Genomic DNA, 25602 nt, shown 5'->3' with positions numbered 1-25602 from the left:
CTGGTCGGCCTCTTTAATGTCAATCTTTGTGACGTGTCCCGCTGTGATGAGCTTCTCAATCTCAGCGCGGTATACACTTTCTTGGGCGGGGTCCTTGGCTAAGCGCCGCTCTGTGTTTAGTAGGTACCGCTCTGTGGCGTCTTTCTTTGCGTGAAAGGTAGGCATCCCTTCCCGCCGCAGGAGTGGCGTGGCGTATCTCAACACGCCGCTGACTGGGACTCTCTTTGTTCCCGTCTCGAGGAGGTTAATGGCGTAGATGTCGTCTTTAGAGCGAATGTCTTTCTTTTCGTTCTTAAAGGGCATTTGTTCTAAGGTCCATAGCCTCTCTACATGCTGCAGGAGTGCGGTGTCTCCCTCTGTGACTCGGGAGTGGAGACAGCTAGTGGCTGTGGTTCGGTTGAGAGATTTGGCGAGTGGGCCTTGGAGAGTCCATCCTAGGCGGGTCTCGACTGCTGCAGGACAGCCTCTGGGTCCGGTATGAACCCGGTCTATCGGGACAATGAGGTCTGCATGGTCGGAGCCTATCAACAGTGTCGGGGTAGCACCGTCTATGAGTGGGATCGGTAGCTTGCGTAGATGTACATATTTCTCCATCAGCTTGGCTACGGGGTATGTGTACCGCGAGAGTCCTATTTCTTGGCTGGTGAAAGCGTCTGTAATCCTGTACCGTCGCTCGGGCTGGCCGCTTGCTGCGATAGAGAATGAGACATTCTCGCCCTTTATCGTTTTCAAATCTCTTCTTATTGTCCGAATTGTCATTTGGTTTTCGCTCCCCCGCAGCCCTAGCTGGGCCGCAGCGAACGCAAGCAGAAGGGTCTTCTCTGACCCGTCATCAAGGACGGCGTAAGTGTCCATGACTTTATTCTGGTAGCTCAATGTCACACGGACTACCTTTAAGAGCACTCTGGCTCCGCTGCTGCTGGCGGGGTCGATGTACATGACGCTTGCTTTGCTGCTTGATGGTGCGGGTGGAGGCCGCCGTCTGTTACTGTCGTGGAGTATGTCCAGATGGGCTCCATCGCACCGACTGCACTTTTTCTTTAAGCGGCATTCGGCTGCCATGTGTGATCGCGCACAGCGAAAACAGCGTCTGTTGGACTTTATCCATTGACTCGCTTCCTCCGCATTCATCTTGGGGAATGAGTCACATTGTGACAGCCAGTGTTCTTTCTCACAGTAGGGGCACACTATCTTCCACTTCTCCTTTCTTGAGGGGGTACTGTGGCTCCTACTGCTTGGCACTGACTCCGATTGGTGCATGACAGTCACCGATCTTCTTCCATCATTTAGTCTCCTGGTTCCTTCTCTGGAGCCAGGGGTGCTCCGTCCGAATGTATCTAGCCGTAAGCTGCTGACTTCTCTCGCCAGGAAGTCGGCTAGATCGAGGAGGTTCGGTTCGGGGCCATTAGGGTCTCGGTGGTCTCTCTGCCGCCTAAAGCGCTCCTGTCGGGCGGGCGGTAGCTTCTCCAAGATCCTCTCTACATTTGAGTTGGCGTATAGTTCATGCCTACCCTTTTCCCTCTGCGCTCCCAGCATCCCTACCAGGGACTGCACTCTGATGGACAGGTCGTCCAGTGCTCGATTGTCTGTTGCTGGGGGTAGGCGGTCGATGTGCCTGATCTCCTGGATCACGTAATCCCATATACGTCCATATCTCTGGTCCAACGCTACCAGCGCTGCGGTGTATGGGGTCGTGGAAGTGGCGTAGGCGAGCGCTATGTTGGACTCTCTGTGGCCGGCGTCCTCCGGTCCACGATGGAGAGACGTGAGGCGACCTCGTCGTGTAGAGCGTCTTCTCACCTGTCGTCCTCTCCGGGGGGGGTATTTCCAACACACCGCAGTGTTGGCCTTTATCCATAGAATAATCAAAGTACTCAAAGCATAATCCAAGCCGGGGAAGGCTAGCCGTCGTCGGTAGAATAATCCAATATACAGGTCCACTCGCTCTTTGGCCTGGAGCTCCTCGGGTGCAGCTTCACGTGGGGTCAACCACCCTGGATAAGCGTCCAGCTGATGCCCGAAACGATGGGGGTGCTGATTACTATAGAACTCTTACCGCACGAGGCACTACATATGAATAGACTATTATTAGCTTAATAGAATACGTCCAACTCGACGATATAGTGCCAAATATGACTATTCAAATATTAATATACACGATGTCTCAATGCCGATACTGGGCCGAATTGGCCTTACTGCCCACACGTGGTTCGCGGGGAGGCTTTTGCGTCTGTCACTCTGTTGGAGGGTAAGGAACTGGACTAAAAGGAAGCTCTACTTTAATAGCGCAGTATATATACGCACTATGAACAAATAGTACCGTTAGTGGTGCGGTAGACATATTCCTACGCGGAACTAGGACTTGTCCATACATGTTGAGCGGTACGATTGAACCTGGTCTGAGGGGTATGGCGACCTGGCACCAAGGTCTCGTCCAATGGTAGAATGGAGACTATTATGGGATGTTCAGTAGACTAGAAGGGATATTCAATGCATATTGTACAAGGAATATACAAGGGATATCAGGGGATATACAAATACAATTAAATATATATATATAAATAAATATATATATTCGGTTTAATCTGATCCTTCAGAACAGCGCTCTTAAAACACATACAGTACAGCACTCTCTTAAAACACCTACAGTACAGCGCGCTCTTAAAACACCTACAGTACAGCGCGCTCTTAAAACACCTACAGTACAGCACGCTCTTAAAACACATACAGTACAGCGCTCTTAAAACACATACAGTACAGCACGCTCTTAAAACACCTACAGTACAGCGCTCTTAAAACACCTACAGTACAGCGCTCTTAAAACACCTACAGTACAGCACGCTCTTAAAACACATACAGTACAGCACGCTCTTAAAACACCTACAGTACAGCGCGCTCTTAAAACACCTACAGTACAGCACGCTCTTAAAACACCTACAGTACAGCGCTCTTAAAACACCTACAGTACAGCACGCTCTTAAAACACCTACAGTACAGCGCGCTCTTAAAACACCTACAGTACAGCACGCTCTTAAAACACCTACAGTACAGCGCGCTCTTAAAACACCTACAGTACAGCGCGCTCTTAAAACACATACAGTACAGCACGCTCTTAAAACACCTACAGTACAGCACGCTCTTAAAACACATACAGTACAGCACGCTCTTAAAACACCTACAGTACAGCACGCTCTTAAAACACATACAGTACAGCGCACTCTTAAAACACATACAGTACAGCACGCTCTTAAAACACATACAGTACAGCACGCTCTTAAAACACCTACAGTACAGCACGCTCTTAAAACACCTACAGTACAGCACGCTCTTAAAACACATACAGTACAGCGCGCTCTTAAAACACCTACAGTACAGCACGCTCTTAAAACACCTACAGTACAGCGCTCTTAAAACACCTACAGTACAGCACGCTCTTAAAACACCTACAGTACAGCGCGCTCTTAAAACACCTACAGTACAGCGCGCTCTTAAAACACATACAGTACAGCACGCTCTTAAAACACATACAGTACAGCACGCTCTTAAAACACCTACAGTACAGCACGCTCTTAAAACACATACAGTACAGCGCACTCTTAAAACACATACAGTACAGCACGCTCTTAAAACACATACAGTACAGCACGCTCTTAAAACACCTACAGTACAGCACGCTCTTAAAACACCTACAGTACAGCACGCTCTTAAAACACATACAGTACAGCGCACTCTTAAAACACCTACAGTACAGCGCGCTCTTAAAACACCTACAGTACAGCACGCTCTTAAAACACCTACAGTACAGCACGCTCTTAAAACACCTACAGTACAGCACGCTCTTAAAACACCTACAGTACAGCACGCTCTTAAAACACATACAGTACAGCGCACTCTTAAAACACATACAGTACAGCACGCTCTTAAAACACATACAGTACAGCACGCTCTTAAAACACCTACAGTACAGCACGCTCTTAAAACACCTACAGTACAGCACGCTCTTAAAACACATACAGTACAGCGCGCTCTTAAAACACCTACAGTACAGCACGCTCTTAAAACACCTACAGTACAGCGCTCTTAAAACACCTACAGTACAGCATGCTCTTAAAACACCTACAGTACAGCGCGCTCTTAAAACACCTACAGTACAGCGCGCTCTTAAAACACATACAGTACAGCACGCTCTTAAAACACATACAGTACAGCACGCTCTTAAAACACCTACAGTACAGCACGCTCTTAAAACACATACAGTACAGCGCACTCTTAAAACACATACAGTACAGCACGCTCTTAAAACACATACAGTACAGCACGCTCTTAAAACACCTACAGTACAGCACGCTCTTAAAACACATACAGTACAGCGCACTCTTAAAACACCTACAGTACAGCACTCTTAAAACACCTACAGTACAGCACGCTCTTAAAACACCTACAGTACAGCACTCTTAAAACACCTACAGTACAGCACTCTTAAAACACCTACAGTACAGCACGCTCTTAAAACACCTACAGTACAGCACGCTCTTAAAACACCTACAGTACAGCACGCTCTTAAAACACCTACAGTACAGCACGCTCTTAAAACACCTACAGTACAGCGCGCTCTTAAAACACCTACAGTACAGCACGCTCTTAAAACACCTACAGTACAGCACGCTCTTAAAACACATACAGTACAGCACGCTCTTAAAACACCTACAGTACAGCGCTCTTAAAACACATACAGTACAGCACGCTCTTAAAACACCTACAGTACAGCACGCTCTTAAAACACCTACAGTACAGCACTCTCTTAAAACACCTACAGTACAGCACGCTCTTAAAACACATACAGTACAGCACGCTCTTAAAACACCTACAGTACAGCACGCTCTTAAAACACCTACAGTACAGCACGCTCTTAAAACACCTACAGTACAGCACGCTCTTAAAACACATACAGTACAGCACGCTCTTAAAACACCTACAGTACAGCACGCTCTTAAAACACCTACAGTACAGCACGCTCTTAAAACACATACAGTACAGCGCGCTCTTAACACACCTACAGTACAGCACGCTCTTAAAACACATACAGTACAGCACGCTCTTAAAACACCTACAGTACAGCACGCTCTTAAAACACATACAGTACAGCGCACTCTTAAAACACATACAGTACAGCACGCTCTTAAAACACATACAGTACAGCACGCTCTTAAAACACCTACAGTACAGCACGCTCTTAAAACACCTACAGTACAGCACGCTCTTAAAACACATACAGTACAGCGCACTCTTAAAACACCTACAGTACAGCACGCTCTTAAAACACCTACAGTACAGCACGCTCTTAAAACACATACAGTACAGCACGCTCTTAAAACACCTACAGTACAGCGCTCTTAAAACACATACAGTACAGCACGCTCTTAAAACACCTACAGTACAGCACGCTCTTAAAACACCTACAGTACAGCACGCTCTTAAAACACCTACAGTACAGCACTCTCTTAAAACACCTACAGTACAGCACGCTCTTAAAACACATACAGTACAGCACGCTCTTAAAACACCTACAGTACAGCACGCTCTTAAAACACATACAGTACAGCACGCTCTTAAAACACCTACAGTACAGCACGCTCTTAAAACACCTACAGTACAGCACGCTCTTAAAACACATACAGTACAGCACGCTCTTAAAACACCTACAGTACAGCGCTCTTAAAACACCTACAGTACAGCGCGCTCTTAAAACACATACAGTACAGCGCGCTCTTAACACACCTACAGTACAGCACGCTCTTAAAACACATACAGTACAGCACGCTTGTAACTGAGGGGTACAATTCCCTGACTGTATTACTAGATATGATACTTACTACCACTACCTTTGTACTTAATATTCGGCCACCCAGTACACGGCATAAATATATTATCATGAACACTCTCACGTAGATGAAACGGATCCAACACAAATGTACGAATTAGAAACAGGTCTTTATTTCCTACACAGCGATGGTGTGTAGAATAAGCACTTAATCACTTAATTACATTTATGAATTGAAATAGTATGCACTTTTATGGCAAGGAGTATTCGTCGGTATATCAATAGATAATGTCCAATCTCTGAAGGCGCAGGTGGTAAATATACGACCTGGAATAGTTAAGGAATAACAGCAATGATACTTTAATGATTATAGGCTGGATACACTAGAGGGGGTTAATCCGGTCGCTTGTAAGCCGACAGGAGTAGGAGGGGGGGGGGGTAGAATCCAGCTGCCTCGTCCGGCCAAGGGTATCCCAGGTGAACCCACTGTAGTGCCGTTCAATGCGCCGGCGATCCTTGGACCACAGATGAAAGCAGGTGGACTCTTTGTGGGCCGGCTCTCTCCGGTCCACGGGGGAGAGATGTGGAGAGACCTCGTCTTGCAGAGCGTCTCCTCACCTTGCGTCCTCTCCAGGGGGGGGGTTCCAACACACGGTAGTGTCGGGGGTCTTTATCCATAGAATAATCAAAGTATCCAAAGCATAATCCGTGCCTGGGAAGGCGGGCTGTCGTCGGTAGAATAATCCGGTATACAGGTCCACTCGCTCGTCGGCTCTGGGGCTCCTCGGGTGCAGCTTCACATAGGGTCAACCACCCTGGGTAAGCAGCCAGTTCTCTGCCCGAAACGATGGGGTACTGACTACGGTAGTATTCTCACCGCACGAAGCACTATATATTAACAGACTATTATTAGCTTAATAGACTACGTCCAACTCGACGATATAGTGCCAAATATGACTATTCAAATATTAATATACACGATGTCTCAATACCGATGGTAGGCCGAACTTGGCCTTACTCCCACACGTGGCATCGCGGGGAGGCTTTACGTCTGTGACTCTATTGGAGGGTAAGAAACTGGACTGAAAAGAAAGTCCTACTTTAGTAGCGCAGTATATATACGCACTATGAACAAATAGTCCCATTAGTGGTGCGGTAGCCAAATTCCTACGCGGAACTAGGACTTGTTCGTACATGTCGAGCGGTACGTTTGAACTGGGTCTGAGGGGTATGGCAGCCTGGCACCAAGGTCTCGACCAATAGTAGAATGGAGACTATTATGGGATGTTCAGTAGGCTAGAATGGATATTCAATGCATATTGTACAAGGAATATACAAGGGATATCAGGGAATATTAGAGAATATACAAATACAATTAAATATATATATATAAATAAATATATATATTCGGTTTAATCTGGCCCTTCACAACAGCCACCCCCTGAATAGGTCCCAGACCTAATCAGTTAAACGGAGACAGATTAATCGCGTTGTCTATTTACACATAAGGGTTTGCTGTAGGGGTCAGTCAACTTCACAAAGTCATAGGGTTGTAGGGTCATGGTCATCATCGATTGTGTCTGGGAGTCGAGGCAGTTCTATGAGCCTTGCCACGGGACGGGTGTAAGTGCGACCCTGGACGAGCACTTCAGCTGCTCGGACCTTGCCGTCGGCACCGGTGATCACTTTGCTTACGCGGCCGGCCGGCCACATAGCTCTGGGCAGTGATTGATCAATAATCATGACGACTGTTCCTTCTGTCAAATTGTCTCTCTCCTTTACCCACTTCTGGCGGGTCTGTAGAGACGGTAGGTAGTGCAGTAGGAAACTGTTCCAAAACTTGTCGGCTAATACTTGGCTGTACCTCCACATTCGTCGGCCGTTCGCTTCTTCAGGCCGGTACATTGTCTGGGGTAATGTGGGATCTAGCCGCCCCATCAGGAGTGTGTTGGGGGTAACTGGGTCGATATCCGCCACATCACTGGAGACATATCCGAGGGGCTTCGAGTTAAGTACTCCCTCAATCTCCGTGATTGAGGGAGTACTTAACTCGAGGACTCATTAGGACTTCTTCCGCCACAGTCTGGGCCCCAAGTACTGCGTACAGGGCTGTCTTTATGGAGCGCACTTCTCGTTCCCAAGTGCCACCGAAGTGGGGTGCGTTTGGGGGGTTGAATTGGAAATCAACCTGTGCTGGAGCGAGGTGGGTCTTAAGTTCTGGGCCCATAGCTTGGAAGCTCTCTCTCAGCTCTCTTTCGCCGCCTTTAAAGTTTGTCCCATGATCGGACAATAGGGTAGACGGTCTTCCTTTCCGTGATATGAATCTACGGAAGGCCATAAGGAATGAGTCTGTGCTCATGGTCGGGAGAAGCTCGATGTGTATCGCTCTGGTGGTCATGCATTTGAATACAATACCCCACCGCTTCTCGGTTCCTCTTCCTTTCTTTATGTGCAGCGGGCCAAAGCAGTCCATACCCGTTGAGTGGAATGGCTTGTCACCGATTCGGAGGCGACATGGAGGAAGGTCAGCCATCCTTGGTATGCTGGGCTGCGCGCGCCACTTGCGGCAGTCTAGACATGTTCGTTGGAAGCGTCGTACCGCCTCTCTTCCTTGTAGGATCCAGTAACGACGTCTGATTTCCGCGAAGACTCTTTCTGCTCCTGCGTGATGTACATCCTCATCGTATTTCTTTATAATCAGCTCTGTGACCTTGTGTCGGCTGTTCAATACGATCGGGTATTTAATGTCATCCGGTAGATTGGGGGCTCTGCGTAGGCGACCACCCACTCTGATTCAAGTTTCAAGTTTCTTTAATAGTTGTCATACAGAAGTACAGAATACTTTTGTACAAAATGCTTCTTACTGTTGCGCTCCAGAGACTGTGCATGACAAGATAAGTATGAAATAAAAACATAGTAAAAATAGTAAAAATTAGAAGTAAAAAAAGAGGTCACAGTGTTCAGTTTAGACATATGTACAATGTTCGTAGACGTAGTTACCATCCAATATACAATACTGTGCAGTGTACTAATATACAATACTATATAGTGCAAGGCATAAATGGACGAGGTGCAGTTTAGGTACAATTCACAGTAGGTGTACGAGTTGTAGTGCAAATCCTTTATCAATAAATATAAAGTGTAAGTGTGTTTGTGTGATCTAAAGTGTGGAGAGTGGGTGCTGCAGTGTGTTGTTTGTTTGAGTGAGTGTGTGCGTGTGGGTGTGTGTGCTGTGTGCATTTGATGGTTGTTGCATAGTGATTATTGTTCGTTTAGCGATTATTGTTCGTTTAGCAGCCTGATGGCCTGGGGATAGAAGCTCCTTCTGAGTCTTTCTGTGCTCGCCATAAGACTCCGGTATCGCTTGCCTGACGGCAGCAGTTCAAAGAGGCAGTTGTTCGGGTTGCTCGAGTCCTTAATAATTCTCTTAGCCTTCCCCTTGCACCGCTTGTTGTAAATGTTCTGGAGGGTGGGAAGCCCCCCTCTAATTGTGCGTTCGGCTGAACGTGTCACTCTTTGTAGTCTGCTACGGTCTTTTGCAGTGCTATTCCCAAACCAGGAGGTGATGTTGCCGGTCAGGATGCTCTCTATTGTACATGAGTAGAAGTTCCTAAGGATCTTCTGACTGACTTGGAACTTCCTTAGGCGCCTGAGGAAGTAGAGGCGTTGTCGTGCCTTCTTCACAACACTGTCAATGTGTGTGGTCCATGTCAAGTCCTCGGATATGTGGGCTCCGAGGTACTTGAAACTGTTCACTCTCTCAACTGGTGCCCCGTCGATGCTGAGGGGGCTGTAGTCCTTGACCCCCGGCCTCCTGAAGTCCACAATCATCTCTTTTGTTTTGCTGACGTTCAGGGAGAGGCAGTTCTCCTGACACCACTGTGACAGGTTCTCTACCTCTTCCAGGTAGGCCCTTTCGTCGTTGGCAGAGATCAGGCCCACCACTACTGTGTCATCAGCAAATTTGATGATGGTGTTGTTGTTCCGCTGTGCTACGCAGTCATGTGTGTACAGGGAGTAGAGGAGGGGGCTCAGAACACAGCCCTGGGGGGCCCCTATGTTGAGCGTGATGGATGAGGAGGTGCAGTTGCCGGCTCTTACCACCTGGGGTCTGCCCGTCAGGAAGTCCAGGACCCACTGGCACAGGTCATAGTTCAAGCCCAGGTCCCTGAGCTTGGCTATGAGTTTGGAGGGGACTATGGTATTGAATGCTGAGCTGTAGTCGATGAACAGCATTCTCACATAGTTCCCCTGCCTCTTGTCCAGATGTGATGCTGCTGTGTGCAGCACATGGGCTATGGCGTCCTCCGTGGACCTGTTGGGGCGATATGCAAATTGCAGAGGGTCCAGGTTGATGGGGAGGGAGGAACAGATGTAGCCCTTCACTAGCTTCTCAAAGCACTGATGAGGGTGTGAGCGTCGCTCTCGGGGGCCAGGTGAATTAATCTGCTGTCGGATGGGACGGGCTTTCCTCCCTGTAGACAGGCCAATTCATCGGGGAACGAGTCTCTCTGGGCTCGCTGCAGTAGAAGCAATTCTGCTTCCTCGTAGTTAGCTGCTGACATATCAGCGGGGGACTTGCACTCCGGGTGGTACCGCAGGAATGTTCTTTGTTGTGCACTCTCTATGGACGTGCAATCGTTTATGTTAGGGTCGGTGGAGGCTACGGTGCTCAATCCACAGAACACAGACTTCTTAATTTCCACCTCCTCTGGACTTGCTTCCCTCGGGATAGGCATGGGCCACTGTCCTTCCGGGAGTCTTAGGAATGCGGGGCCGTCACTGTAGACATTGCGACGGGTGAGGTCATCCAGGGGCATCCCCCGGGTGATGACGTCAGCTGGGTTCTGTTTTGTATCAACGTAGCGCCACTCTGTTTCTCCGGTTAACTCTTCGGTTAAGTCTTGAATCTCGGTGACTCTGACTCCCACGAAGACTTTGAACTTGCATGAGTCCGATTTGATCCAGGCGAGTACCGTCGTGGAATCTGACCACAGGATTGTTCTAGACACCGGTATGGTGAGCTCACGTTGGATGAGCGTGGCTAGGTGCGCTCCGGCTAGGGCAGCGCAGAGCTCTAGACGTGGGATAGATTGTTGCTTGCGTGGGGCTATTCTCGAGCGGGCGAGGACAAATGCTGTGTAGATCTCTCCCCCCTGGTCTTGGGCCCGCAAGTAGGCTACTGATCCGTATGCGACCTCTGAGGCGTCACTGAAGACGTGTAAGTCCATTTTACATGTCTCTGGCCTCACCGTGGGTGGGAAGTAGCTTCGGCGCATATTAACGCCTGGGAGTGAGTGGAGCTCCATCTCCCACTCTCTCCAGGTGGATGCAAGGTGTGCGGGAATGGGGTCGTCCCAGCCCTGGTCCTTGTCCCACAATGCTCGTACAATCATTTTTGCCCTGGTGGTGTACGGTAGAATACATCCTAGCGGGTCATATTGTCGGGCGAGTGTTGTGTACACACTCCGTCTGGTGGTTGGCGCCGCCGCCGGCCTTCCCTGCTCCGTAGTCAGGGGCTTGTGTCTGTAGTGAAGCGAATCTGTTTTGAATCGCCACACCAATCCCAGGGTCATCTCCTGGGCTTCTCCCGGGATTGTAGCCATCCAGGTCTCGCTGCTGGCTGCCTTGTCCTCGGAGGAGAGGCTGCGCAGTACTTGCGGATCGCTGCTGGCCCACTGCCTGAGATCAAAGCCGCCTTTGATCAATGAGGCGCGGAGTTTAATCAGGAGAGCCTCGGCTTCTTCCTGGGTTGAAAGGCTTTGTAGACAGTTGTCTACGTAGAAGCTGTTCTTTACGCTGTGTCGGACCTCTTCGTCCGCTGCTGGGTCCTCTGCTACATGTTTCTGTAGTGCAAATGTCGCACAGCAGGGGCTGCACGTCGTTCCGAAGGGGAGGACTTCCCATTGGTAGATGGCTGGGTGCTCATCTCCTGGCTTCTCTCTCCATAGGAACCGTAACAGGGGCTTGTCCGCCTCTACTAATCTCACCTGCAGGAACATTCCTTTAATGTCCCCGCTGATGGCCACCTTTTCCTGGCGGAAGCGGAGTAGAACGCCGAGTAGGGAGGGGCCGAGTGTGGGACCGGGCAGTAACTCTTTATTCAGATTTTGGGATCCGATCTGGTAGCTGCAGTTAAATACTATGCGGTCTTTACCGTTGTGATGGACCTTGTGGTGGGGCACGTACCACGATTCAGTGGTCTGGTCAGCCTCTTTAATGTCCATCTTTGTGACGTGTCCCGCTGTGATGAGCTTCTCAATCTCAGCGCGGTATACACTCTCTTGGGCGGGGTTCTTGGCTAAGCGCCGCTCCGTGTTCAGCAGGTACCGTTCTATGGCGTCTGTCTTGGCGTGGAAAGTAGGCATTCCTTCTCGCCGCAGGAGTGGCGTGGCGTATCTCAACACGCCGTTGACCGGGACTCTCTTGGTCCCTGTCTCGAGGAGGTGAATGGCGTAAATGTCATCTTTAGAGCGAATGTCTTTCTTTCCATTCTTAAAGGGCATTTGTTCCAAGCTCCATAGCCGCTCTACGTGTTGCAGGAGTGCGGTTTCTCCCTCTGTGACTCGGGAGTGGAGACATCTAGTGGCTGTACTTCGGTTGAGAGATTTGGCGAGCGGGCCTTGGAGAGTCCATCCCAAACGGGTCTCGACTGCTGCAGGACAGCCTCGGGGTCCGGTATGAACCCGGTCTATCGGGACAATGAGGTCTGCATGGTCGGAGCCTATCAACAGGGTCGGCATAGCATTGTCTATGAGCGGGATCGGTAACTTGCGCAGATGTGCATATTTCTCCATCAGCTTGGCGACGGGGTATGTGTACCGCGACAGTCCTATTTCTTGGCTGGTGAAAGCGTCTGCAATCTGGTACCGTCGCTCAGGCTGGCCGCTTGCTGCGATAGAGAATGAGACATTCTCGCCCTTTATCGTCTTCAAATCTCGTCTTATTGTCCGAATTGTCATTTGGGTTTCGCTTCCCCGCAGCCCTAGCTGGGCCGCAGCGGAGGCGAGCAGCAGGGTCTTCTCTGACCCGTCATCGAGGACGGCGTAAGTGTCCAGGACTTTATTCTGGTAGCTTAGTGTCACACGCACTACTTTTAGGAGTACTCGGGCTCCACTGCTGCTGGCGGGATCGATGTACATGACGCTCGCTTTGCGGCTGGATGGTGCAGGTGAAGGGCGCCGTCTGTTACTGTCGTGAAGTATGTCCAGATGGGCTCCATCGCACTTGGTGCACCTTTTCTTTAAGCGGCATTCGGCTGCCATGTGTGAGCGCGCACAGCGAAAACAGCGCTTGTTGGACTTTATCCATTGACCTGCTTCCTCCGCGTTCAGCTTGGGGAAGGAGTCACATTGCGCTAGCCAGTGTTCTTTCTCACAGTAGGGGCACACTATCTTCCACTTCTCCGTTCTGGAGGGGGTACTGTGGCTCCTGCTGCTCGGTACTGACTCCGATTGGTGCATCACAGTCACCGATCTTCTTCCATCATTTAGTCGTCTGGTTCCTTCTCTTGAGCCAGGGGTGCTCTCTGTCCGAATGTATCTAGCCGTAGGCTGCTGACTTCTCTCGCCAGGAAGTCTGCTAGATCGAGGAGGTTCGGTTCGGGGCCATTCGGGTCTCTGTGGTCCCTCTGCCGCCTAAAGCGCTCCTGACGAGCGGGCGGCAGCTTCTCCAGGATCCTTTCCACATTTGAGTTGGCGTAAAGTTCATACTTCCCCTTCTCTCTTTGCGCTCCCAACATCCCTACCAGGGACTGCACTCTGATGGACAGGTCGTCCAGTGCTCGATTGTCTATTGCTGGGGGTAAGCGGTCGATGTGTCGGATCTCCTGGATCACGTAATCCCATATGCGCCCATACCTCTGGTCTAATGCTACCAGCGCTGCTGTGTATGGGGTGGTGGAAGTCGCGTAGGCGAGCGCTATATTATGTGCGCGGGGCACCTTTAAGTGCTGCAGTAGGATGGCGTATTTGTGGCGTTCATCCAATACATCCACCAACATGGTCTCCAGACACATGCGGAGTTCTGTATACTGGGCCCGGTTCTCTTGGGTGAAGTCGGGTACCATAGGCGTGCCAATGTATGACGCTGACTGTGGATACATCGGCGAGCGTTGGGGGGGAGGCCTCCTAGGCGAGTCTCCTCCCGCTCCTTGGTATGGGCTGGTACCGGCAGTGTACCATGGCCCGCTTGTCCAGGTGCTGTTCCTCGTGCGGGTCGTGCGTCGTGCTCACCCGTGTATAGAGTCGGGGGTCTGTAGCGCAGCTCCGCGGGAGTATAGCCTGGGCTGTACCGGACCTCCTGGTCCGGTAGAGTACTGTGCTGTCTTCGGGCGCGGTTCTCCTCCTCTTCCTCTTCGTCTTCAGTTAGGTCATCCAGTGCTTGTAGTCTCTGGTTTAGCCTCTCCACAGGATATGCTGCTCCTTCCCGGTTGCTAGGTCTCGCTTGGACCGGTGGGGGGAGGTGGTCTGTGGGGGGTATAGACCTCGTCTGTTGGTCAAGTTCAGGGTTGTTTACTCGGCTAGGGGATGCCGCCCTGGAGGTGTGTCTAGACGAGTTCCTGGAGCCTCTGGCGGAGGGAGAGGGTGTTGTCCGTCTGATCAGCTGTTCTATTAGTTGCGCTTGCTGTCTGTCGCGCTCTGCGTCCCGTAGAGCACCAGCAGCTGCTCGCTGGCTGTCTGCTCGGTCTCGGGCCACATTCTCTTCCATCTGAATGCGTCTTATTTCCAGGCGTATGTGCTCTTCTTCGCTCCGTTGCTGTAGCTGCAATCGATCGCGTTCACCCTGGAGTCTATCGCGTTCAGTAGAGGCTTTCAGGCTGACGAGGAATGCCTGCTGTAGGGTCCTCTCTGCCTCGCTGGGAGAAGGCGGTTGTATAGGGGAGCCTTCCCTCGGGGTACTCCTTGCGGAGCCTTGGAGCTCTATCTCCACGGTGCTCTCCCCGTCTTCTTCCGTGCCGAGTTCTCTCTCGGTAGCGTTGTATTCCTCCCGGGACTCATCGGGGACTACTTCTTCAGTACTGGCGGGGTGTGAAGTCATGTCTGGTTCCCACTGGTCCCCACCGTGAACTTGGTCAGTTACATTAGAGCCCGTAGGGGCCTCTATGGTCGGGGTAGTCTGGGCGTTGGGGTTAGACATACTTTTACTTTCTAGTTTTACCGCGTTTACTGTTAGTAGAAGACTAGGTTGTTGACTGACAGCGTAAGCCTCTAAGTACTGAGGGAGCCGTCGTTCGCGCTGCGGGCGTTGGTTAGGAGGATCGTTTCGTGGAGTGTTCATCATAGGCCATTTCAATATTAATAACACTATATTAATATTACACTAATTACCATCCGGCTCGAAGGACCAATTGTAACTGAGGGGTACAATTCCCTGACTGTATTACTAGATATGATACTTACTACCACTACCTTTGTACTTAATATTCTGCCACCCAGTACACGGCATAAATATATTATCATGAACACTCTCACGTAGATGAAACGGATCCAACACAAATGTACGAATTAGAAACAGGTCTTTATTTCCTACACAGCGATGGTGTGTAGAATAAGCACTTAATCACTTAATTACATTTATGAATTGAAATAGTATGCACTTTTATGGCAAGGAGTATTCGTCGGTATATCAATAGATAATGTCCAATCTCTGAAGGCGCAGGTGGTAAATATACGACCTGGAATAGTTAAGGAATAACAGCAATGATACTTTAATGATTATAGGCTGGATACACTAGAGGGGGTTAATCTGGTCGCTTGTAAGCCGACAGGAGTAGGAGGGGGGGGGGTAGAATCCAGCTGCCTCGTCCGGCCAAGGGTATCCCAGGTGAACCCACTGTAGTGCCGTTCAATGCGCCGGCGATCCTTGGACCACAGATGAAAGCAGGTGGACTCTTTGTGGGCCGGCTCTCTCCGGTCCACGGGGGAGAGATGTGGAGAGACCTCGTCTTGCAGAGCGTCTCCTCACCTTGCGTCCTCTCCAGGGGGGGGGTTCCAACACACGGTAGTGTCGGGGGTCTTTATCCATAGAATAATCAAAGTATCCAAAGCATAATCCGTGCCTGGGAAGGCGGGCTGTCGTCGGTAGAATAATCCGGTATACAGGTCCACTCGCTCGTCGGCTCTGGGGCTCCTCGGGTGCAGCTTCAAATAGGGTCAACCACCCTGGGTAAGCAGCCAGTTCTCTGCCCGAAACGATGGGGTACTGACTACGGTAGTATTCTCACCGCACGAAGCACTATATATTAACAGACTATTATTAGCTTAATAGACTACGTCCAACTCGACGATATAGTGCCAAATATGACTATTCAAATATTAATATACACGATGTCTCAATACCGATGGTAGGCCGAACTTGGCCTTACTCCCACACGTGGCATCGCGGGGAGGCTTTACGTCTGTGACTCTATTGGAGGGTAAGAAACTGGACTGAAAAGAAAGTCCTACTTTAGTAGCGCAGTATATATACGCACTATGAACAAATAGTCCCATTAGTGGTGCGGTAGCCAAATTCCTACGCGGAACTAGGACTTGTTCGTACATGTCGAGCGGTACGTTTGAACTGGGTCTGAGGGGTATGGCAGCCTGGCACCAAGGTCTCGACCAATAGTAGAATGGAGACTATTATGGGATGTTCAGTAGGCTAGAATGGATATTCAATGCATATTGTACAAGGAATATACAAGGGATATCAGGGAATATTAGAGAATATACAAATACAATTAAATATATATATATAAATAAATATATATATTCGGTTTAATCTGGCCCTTCACAACAACGCTCTTAAAACACCTACAGTACAGCACGCTCTTAAAACACCTACAGTACAGCACGCTCTTAAAACACATACAGTACAGCGCGCTCTTAACACACCTACAGTACAGCACGCTCTTAAAACACATACAGTACAGCGCTCTTAAAACACATACAGTACAGCACGCTCTTAAAACACATACAGTACAGCGCTCTTAAAACACATACAGTACAGCACGCTCTTAAAACACCTACAGTACAGCACGCTCTTAAAACACCTACAGTACAGCACTCTTAAAACACCTACAGTACAGCACGCTCTTAAAACACCTACAGTACAGCGCTCTTAAAACACCTACAGTACAGCACGCTCTTAAAACACCTACAGTACAGCGCGCTCTTAAAACACATACAGTACAGCGCTCTTAAAACACCTACAGTACAGCACGCTCTTAATACACCTACAGTACAGCGCGCTCTTAAAACACCTACAGTACAGCACTCTTAAAACACCTACAGTACAGCGCGCTCTTAAAACACATACAGTACAGCACGCTCTTAAAACACCTACAGTACAGCGCTCTCTTAAAACACCTACAGTACAGCGCGCTCTTAAAACACCTACAGTACAGCACGCTCTTAAAACACCTACAGTACAGCGCGCTCTTAAAACACCTACAGTACAGCGCGCTCTTAAAACACATACAGTACAGCACGCTCTTAAAACACCTACAGTACAGCGCGCTCTTAACACACCTACAGTACAGCGCTCTTAAAACACATACAGTACAGCGCACTCTTAAAACACCTACAGTACAGCGCGCTCTTAAAACACATACAGTACAGCGCGCTCTTAAAACACATACAGTACAGCGCGCTCTTAACACACCTACAGTACAGCACGCTCTTAAAACACCTACAGTACAGCACGCTCTTAAAACACATACAGTACAGCACGCTCTTAAAACACCTACAGTACAGCGCTCTTAAAACACCTACAGTACAGCACGCTCTTAAAACACCTACAGTACAGCACGCTCTTAAAACACCTACAGTACAGCACGCTCTTAAAACACCTACAGTACAGCGCTCTTAAAACACATACAGTACAGCACGCTCTTAAAACACATACAGTACAGCGCTCTTAAAACACATACAGTACAGCACGCTCTTAAAACACCTACAGTACAGCACGCTCTTAAAACACCTACAGTACAGCACTCTTAAAACACCTACAGTACAGCACGCTCTTAAAACACCTACAGTACAGCGCTCTTAAAACACCTACAGTACAGCACGCTCTTAAAACACATACAGTACAGCGCGCTCTTAAAACACCTACAGTACAGCGCGCTCTTAAAACACATACAGTACAGCGCTCTTAAAACACCTACAGTACAGCACGCTCTTAATACACCTACAGTACAGCGCGCTCTTAAAACACCTACAGTACAGCACTCTTAAAACACCTACAGTACAGCGCGCTCTTAAAACACATACAGTACAGCACGCTCTTAAAACACCTACAGTACAGCGCGCTCTTAAAACACCTACAGTACAGCGCGCTCTTAAAACACCTACAGTACAGCACGCTCTTAAAACACCTACAGTACAGCGCGCTCTTAAAACACCTACAGTACAGCGCGCTCTTAAAACACATACAGTACAGCACGCTCTTAAAACACCTACAGTACAGCGCGCTCTTAACACACCTACAGTACAGCGCTCTTAAAACACATACAGTACAGCGCACTCTTAAAACACCTACAGTACAGCGCGCTCTTAAAACACATACAGTACAGCGCGCTCTTAAAACACATACAGTACAGCACGCTCTTAAAACACCTACAGTACAGCGCGCTCTTAACACACCTACAGTACAGCGCTCTTAAAACACATACAGTACAGCGCACTCTTAAAACACATACAGTACAGCGCTCTCTTAAAACACATACAGTACAGCGCGCTCTTAAAACACCTACAGTACAGCACGCTCTTAAAACACATACAGTACAGCGCTCTTAAAACACATACAGTACAGCACGCTCTTAAAACACCTACAGCACAGCACGCTCTTAAAACACATACAGCACAGCACACTCTTAAAACACTTACAGTACAGCGCTCTTAAAACACCTACAGTACAGCATGCTCTTAAAACACATACAGTACAGCACGCTCTTAAAACACCTACAGTACAGCACGCTCTTAAAACACCTACAGTACAGCACGCTCTTAAAACACTTACAGTACAGCGCTCTTAAAACACCTACAGTACAGTGCGCTCTTAAAACACCTACAGTACAGCACGCTCTTAAAACACCTACAGTACAGCGCGCTCTTAAAACACCTACAGTACAGCGCGCTCTTAAAACACCTACAGTACAGCACGCTCTTAAAACACATACAGTACAGCACGCTCTTAAAACACCTACAGTACAGCGCTCTTAAAACACCTACAGTAGGTTGCAATAGCACAGTGGTGTATAACGATACACTTCTCTGATTCCATACCAATCTCCATACTGAGGTCACGATTCGATTCTGTATGCGTTAAAAATCTATTCACACTACAGACCTCTAATTATAAATTATATCTACTGAACAGCTCAGTTATAGAAATAGGGATATGATATATAATATGTCAGTCAGTCAGTCAGTCAGTCAACATCTCTCTCATTCTTGACATTTATAAGGTATCTTTTTTTTATTTTGGTCCCGAGGTCATGAATTGCGTTCAAAACTCGATTCACAATTTGACTCCCAACTCTGAATCTGTTCTGTCTGGAGTGGGCTGTGTTGCTAGGTTTCTGTGTTATTAAGTGTGTTTTCTTCTTGTTACAGGGCTTGATAAAAAGGAATCCCTCCAGTGAGTATCTTAAGATGTTTCTTCAGGGTTTTTGTCTTGGGTTCAAATGCTAGTCTCAAAGTTATGGTTTTATATATATTATATATATATGGAATGAACTCCCAACAGTCCTTAAGCTTGAGATTCTCCCCTCTGTTGCACCATTGTCAATCAAGTTGTACGTGTCTTAATTGATTGTTATCCTTACTTGTCTTATTTAATTTCAAACCTTTATTTAAACTTGAAAGGCAACTGAGGTTTCTGTCATTAACAGTCACGTCAAGTGTACATACAGAAATAAGCAAAGAAATGGCGTATAAAATCACACAAACTATACAATAGTTTTAATCACCAAGCATTTCACCGTAAAGTATGTGTATTTCATTGTGACAATTAATAAACAAACTTGAACTTGAAATAACAATAAGAAAAGTAAGGATAACACTCAATGTACAGTACAACTTAATTACATTTAAAATGTTATTGTTATGATTTTATATGATCTGTGATTTTATATGCCTTTTTTTTGTTTGCTTAACTCTGTATGTACAGTACACTCGAAGTGACTGTAAATGAGGGAAACCTGAAACGGGAAGTAGCTCACAGAGAGCACGGGTCTCACTTACACGGCCACTACGTACAATGAAATGCTACACTATACAGTAATAAGTAATATACCACGTGCAGTACACACAATATAAGAGCCATTATAATTAGTGCTGTCAGGTGATTACATTTTTTTATCTAATTAATTACAGGATTTGTAATTAATTAATCTAATTAATCGCATTTTAATCGCATAACCATTTTATGCCTGATATTCTATATTCTATAATCATATTTCAAATTGCATGTGTCCGGATGGCAGAATTCAGTACTGTATCTACAAAACCTTCTGTTTAATCATCTTCCATCTATTAATTTGCTTAGATTTTGCAGGTCTGGTCAATTTGAGCATGGTGTTATTCACAGTCAAAGATAAAAAAAAATGTATTGATATTCTCATTTGGTTCATTACAATTTACTCAAAATAAAATTTTCATTCAATCAATCACCACGCAGATTGATTGATTGAATGAAAAGATTGCAGAATGGGTACAATACAGTACGGCTCAATACACACAATTGTTAAGGGGATGCAGACCAGAGAAAGACTTTTGTCTTGTTTACATCAGGGTCCCCCATTTTCAATTTATAATGAATTGTAAGTAAGGGTGCAACTTGCACCGTGCAATCCATTCTTTGTGGATCTAGCCCACAGTATTTCTGACACTGGGAATACATTCCCTGAGATTCATAGATGTCCCTAGAATCAGATACCAAGAACATGCAAATGGGTATTATTAAAAAAAAAATTGTAAATGTGTATTCTACATTCATATGGAATGAATGAGATAAAAAAAATTATAAAAAAAAATTAAAAATTAAAGTTTTATAAAAAATGTATTATTATAAATTTTGAGTTAATTTTCATAACGCGATAATTTGCGGTGTAATTAATTAATCTAATTAACGCAATAAACTGACAGCCCTAATTATAATGCATCATGATAAACTGGTGCTGTACCAAGTGGCGTGTGTGTGTGTAGCAGGTGAAGTGAACGGCTGCTCTCTCTCTCTCTGTGTCCAGGTGAAGAGATCGCACGACCAAGACGCCCTGCGCCTATGGCCCCCACGCCAGCCCCAGTGGTTCAAACCCCCAGGTAGGTGCATCCCCTTCTGTCACATGGAGGGAGGGAGGGAGGGAGGGAGGGAGGGAGGGAGGGAGGGAGGGAGGGAGGGAGGGAGGGAGGGAGGGAGGGAGAGAGAAGGAGGGAGGGGAGAGGAGAGGGAGGGATGGATGGAGATGTGCATGTGTGTCTGTGTGATTTCTATGACTCACCTCCATCCTATCCCATATCCGCCGGCCCATATCTCGATTAAATCTCTTTTAATTAATTAATGAATTTCCTTTTATAAAATGCACTTTTGAGACAATTAAAGCCATGGCCATTTGTGATTTCTGTCGTCTAGCAACTGTGATGTTTTTATGATAAAAAAGGAAAGATTGTAGAAAGGAAGCTCTGTGTGCGAGTGTGATATTGTAATAGCTATGACTCGGCACCCTCACGTCTCTCCCTCTCATGTCCCAGCATGCATTTGTCCGGCGGCATAAACCGGATAAAAGATCAGCTGGCCTAGCTTAAAACCCTGGAGAGGCTAGCTGATCTGTATCCGCTTCCATTCATTTGTGCTAAGCTAGGCTAGCTTGCAGCCGGATAGCTTTCTACTGAACGCATAGAAAGGAAGTTGGTATCTATCTTCTTGTCTGACTCTGGAGAAGACAGTATTATTTCCCATAATGTAGAATGTTTCCTTGATAAAGTTCTGTTGTATCCATCTTATCCATTGATTATTACTTTGTGTTACCGAACTTAAGATAAGATACAATAGGCTTAATGTGGACACCGAATAAATAATGCATTTGTAGAATAACTGCTCAGCTCGCGCATTCTCCTTGTAACAAAGATATTTGAAAGAAAATGAACAGGGGCCTGGCATTTTTTATAAAAAAAATTCAAGTCTTTTTTTTCGTATGTATTTATCCCATTGAGATTCAAATCTCTTTTCCAAGATGGCCAATAATGGCAGCGGTACCACAGTTTCATATAGTACACACACAAACACGCACACACACACAAACACACACATTCAAAACAGATCAGCCCAAAAGTCCTTTACAGTAAAAGTGCAGGGGAGCCTATTTCAATTAAAACAATTACAAATGTCAATAGACTCATTTTCTATAGCTTTCACCATGCCTTTAAATTCATTAAGAATGACTAGATCCTTGAGTTTAAAGTTAATCAAGAGTGACTAGATCCAGGGCCCTCATTTATCAATGTTGCGTAGGCACAGATATGTGCGTAACCCGTGCGTACGATCATTTTATTATTTTTTTTTTTTTGGTCTTTTTCCCCCTCCATTTTCCTCCGATTTTCTCCCATCCCAATGTTAGTCGTATGCCAATTCCCAGTCCCTTCCTGGTCGCTGCGCACTTACCCCCCACAGTCAGATCATCTGGGAGAGTGGAGGCTACCACGTGCTTCCTCCGACACACGTCCAGCCAATCACCGCTTCTTTTCACCTGGCAGCGCGGATTCTCATTGAGAGGGCGTAGCGTGTGGGAGGACCACACTATCCCCCTCAAGTCCTATCCGCGCTTAGCAGGCGCCCCGACCGAACTGTAGGAGTCGCTGTTTACAACGACCCGGACCCACCCCGCCAGCTTCTCCCACCCTCTAATACAGCCAATTGTATTAGTGCAGACGGCCAGCCAAGCTGGTGACAACCCCGGAGCTGTGAGCTGGATTCGAACAGGCGAATCCAGCTCACAGCTCCGGGGCTGGTGACGAACGCAATCTCCGCTCGGCCACCTAACCGCTACGTACGATCATTTCTAAGCAAAGTGTGTGACTTATCAATTTGAACGTGAACTTGACTTTGTGCGTATATTTACGCTCAGCTCAGGGCATGCGTACCTGGCACCCGGCGGTAGAATATGGATACTGCAGACGGACGGCATATGCTCTCATCAGTTTCATGCATTAGTTTCAACGCGGAAATAAGCTTCCGTTCATTAGTTTGACTGACGTGTTCTGTATGACCCCCGTAATGCATTATAGTTCATTGTAAAATAGCAACAGTAGTGTAATTATGGTCAAAACCCTATAAATAGCATTTGGAATAATAGGTCTTTCCATCTGAGTGCAGCATGGTTTATATATAGCGTTATCGGAATATACGGGGTGTACTGACTGCGCTCCACGTAACTCAACTCGTTATTATTTTGCGCATAGATTGCAGAAATACGGGAACATTTTGATTATATTTAAAAGGCTTTGCCATAACGTTAAATGAAACAAGTGGAACCCCGAAGGTGTAAGCAGAATACAAGTCATATGAACACCCACAATATAGTGTTCTTCCCCCTTCCTACTGTATAAGAAAGAATTAAAAACGCATTGCAACGAGAACAGAGGTTATTTGTTGAGTTTATGTGTATACAAAACCCTTGCAATAAATGTGTCTTAAATTAATGAAAAGCATACATGCTCTGGATACAGGTAGCATATATCGTGTGGGTGATATGACTTGTATTCTGCTTGCAGCTTCGAAATTCCACTTATTTCGTTTTGTGTCAAAGCCTTTTAAATATAAATCAAAACTTTCCCGTATTTCTGCAATCTATGCGCAAAATAATAACGAGTTGAGTTCTAACAAAGAACGTATTACATGCTGGGTAGGCTGATAGAGTAAACTGTAAATGAAATAGCCTATAACATTATAAAGGATAGGCTATGATAGCAGGGTCTTCCCAACCTTTATTCCCCAGAGCCCCACGATTCCTGGGAGACATATAGGAATATGATATGATATATTATATATGCACAAGTTACTGTTGCATAATGTAGGCTGCTATTATATGTAATAAATATAGGCTAATACCGACAACAAAATAGATTGTATGCCTCTACAAGTCATATTATACCCGGTAGCCAATCGAACAAAACTAATAAAGGCATTCATATTCCAGCATGGTTATAATGACACACCAACGCCAAACAGTGCGGTCTTTATTAGTATTTTGAGCTGTCCAGGCAGAATTGCAGCAATGGTCTTAGGGAGTCGTTGATATCTGACCTCACCGTGACCGTCACGACCATCACAAGTCCGCCAGCCTTTTATTTATCCCATAACACGGGTTGTGTCTTCTTGACAGCGCCTCCGTGAACAATCTCGCTCGTGGAGTTTCTCATAGTTCGCTCGGGTCAGTCCATTATTTCACATCCCATGGGGGGTGTTTCATTACCATATATGGATAATCATGCACGAGCATTGACGGTAAGAACAAATGGTATTTATCAACACGGAGGAGCGTAGGACCCGTGTACGCATGGTTGATAAATCCCGATATTTCTGTGCATACACACATTCTAAATTCTGTGCTTAAGTACGAAAATAGAACACTTTCTAAGAATTGTTGATAAATGAGGGCCCTGGAGTTTAAGTTCATTAAGAGTGACTAGATCCTTGAGTTTAAGTTAATCAAGAGTGACTAGATCCTGGAGTTTAAGTTCATTAAGAGTGACTAGATCCTGGAGTTTAAGATCATTTAAAAAACATAAAGGCTTTCTTTCCTAATTCAGTCTGAACCTGAGACCGTAACCCATATTTGCCCTGTTTTCTGGTTAGCAAGACAGATAAATAACAGGGGAGTTTTACCCAGATTGTCTTTATAGATAAAAACATACTGAGCCCTTCATCCCCTTCCAGATACTGTATCGCATGTGAAACAGGGACACCAGAGTGAAGAGTTAGCAGTGTCCTTGTTGCCTAGAAACACAAGGTGAATAAAGTGGTCTTCTCTCTCTCTCTCTCTCTCTCTCTCTCTCTCTCTCTCTCTCTCTCTCTCTCTCTCTCTCTCTCTCTCTCTCTCTCTCTCTCTCTCTCTCTCTCTCTCTCTCTCTCTCTCTCTCTCTCTCTCTCTCTCTCTCTCTCTCTCTCTCTCTCTCTCTCTCTCTCTCTCTCTCTCTCTCTCTCTCTCTCTCTCCTCGTCTGTCTCAGCAGTCAGACAGTCCCTGAGGACACCACAGCCTTATTTGGGCCTCCGCTGGAGACAGCCTTCGGAGAGCAGAAATCTGAAGGTAACATCTCTTTGATTTGAAAAACAGCTTGTCTGTGTGCACGTGTGCACGTGTCAGGGTTTCCATTGTCCCGTAATTCTTAAATTCTTAAAAAAAGAAATGTTTTACTTCAAACAATATGGGTGTGTGAGCAGGAACATGAGGCTGGAGAACAGGGCTTCTGAGGTGATGAAATCACTGTGAAAACATGTTTACATGAACGTTTTGGAGTTGTATTTGGAGTGTATTTCGTGACTGTTGGGAACTAGGCTACACTGGCACACCTATTTCCAGTGAATGATGCTAAGCTAGGCTAACGGCGCGGCTGTTCCCTAAGCCTAATGCATGCACAGAGAAGAAAAGGGTATGTAATCTGCTTGTCTAACTCCAGGGTAGATGGCAAATGAGAAAATGTCCCAAAAAGTTGGCGTGTTCCTTTAAGCATCAGGCATAACGTTATTACAATAAACTGAATAAACAGATCATATTTGGCCGGAATTTATCCCATTT

General features: G+C 46.8%; 1 protein-coding gene across 1 annotated transcript in view; it reads left to right on the top strand.

Moving 5' to 3' along the window:
* The window catches only part of LOC311225890 (uncharacterized protein), a 381841-nt gene that overhangs the window by 310930 nt on the left and 45309 nt on the right, over positions 1 to 25602 (top strand). The window contains exons 10-12 of the mRNA XM_084311282.1: positions 19423 to 19447; positions 21057 to 21129; positions 25034 to 25113. Coding sequence (XP_084167408.1) covers positions 19423 to 19447; positions 21057 to 21129; positions 25034 to 25113 — 178 coding nt within the window. The remainder of the gene's footprint in view (positions 1 to 19422; positions 19448 to 21056; positions 21130 to 25033; positions 25114 to 25602) is intronic.

Source organism: Notolepis coatsorum, assembly GCF_963971535.1.
Source record: "Notolepis coatsorum genome assembly, chromosome: 3".
Classification (NCBI taxonomy): Eukaryota; Metazoa; Chordata; class Actinopteri; order Aulopiformes; family Paralepididae; genus Notolepis; species Notolepis coatsorum.
This window is presented reverse-complemented; position numbering and strand designations above follow the sequence as displayed.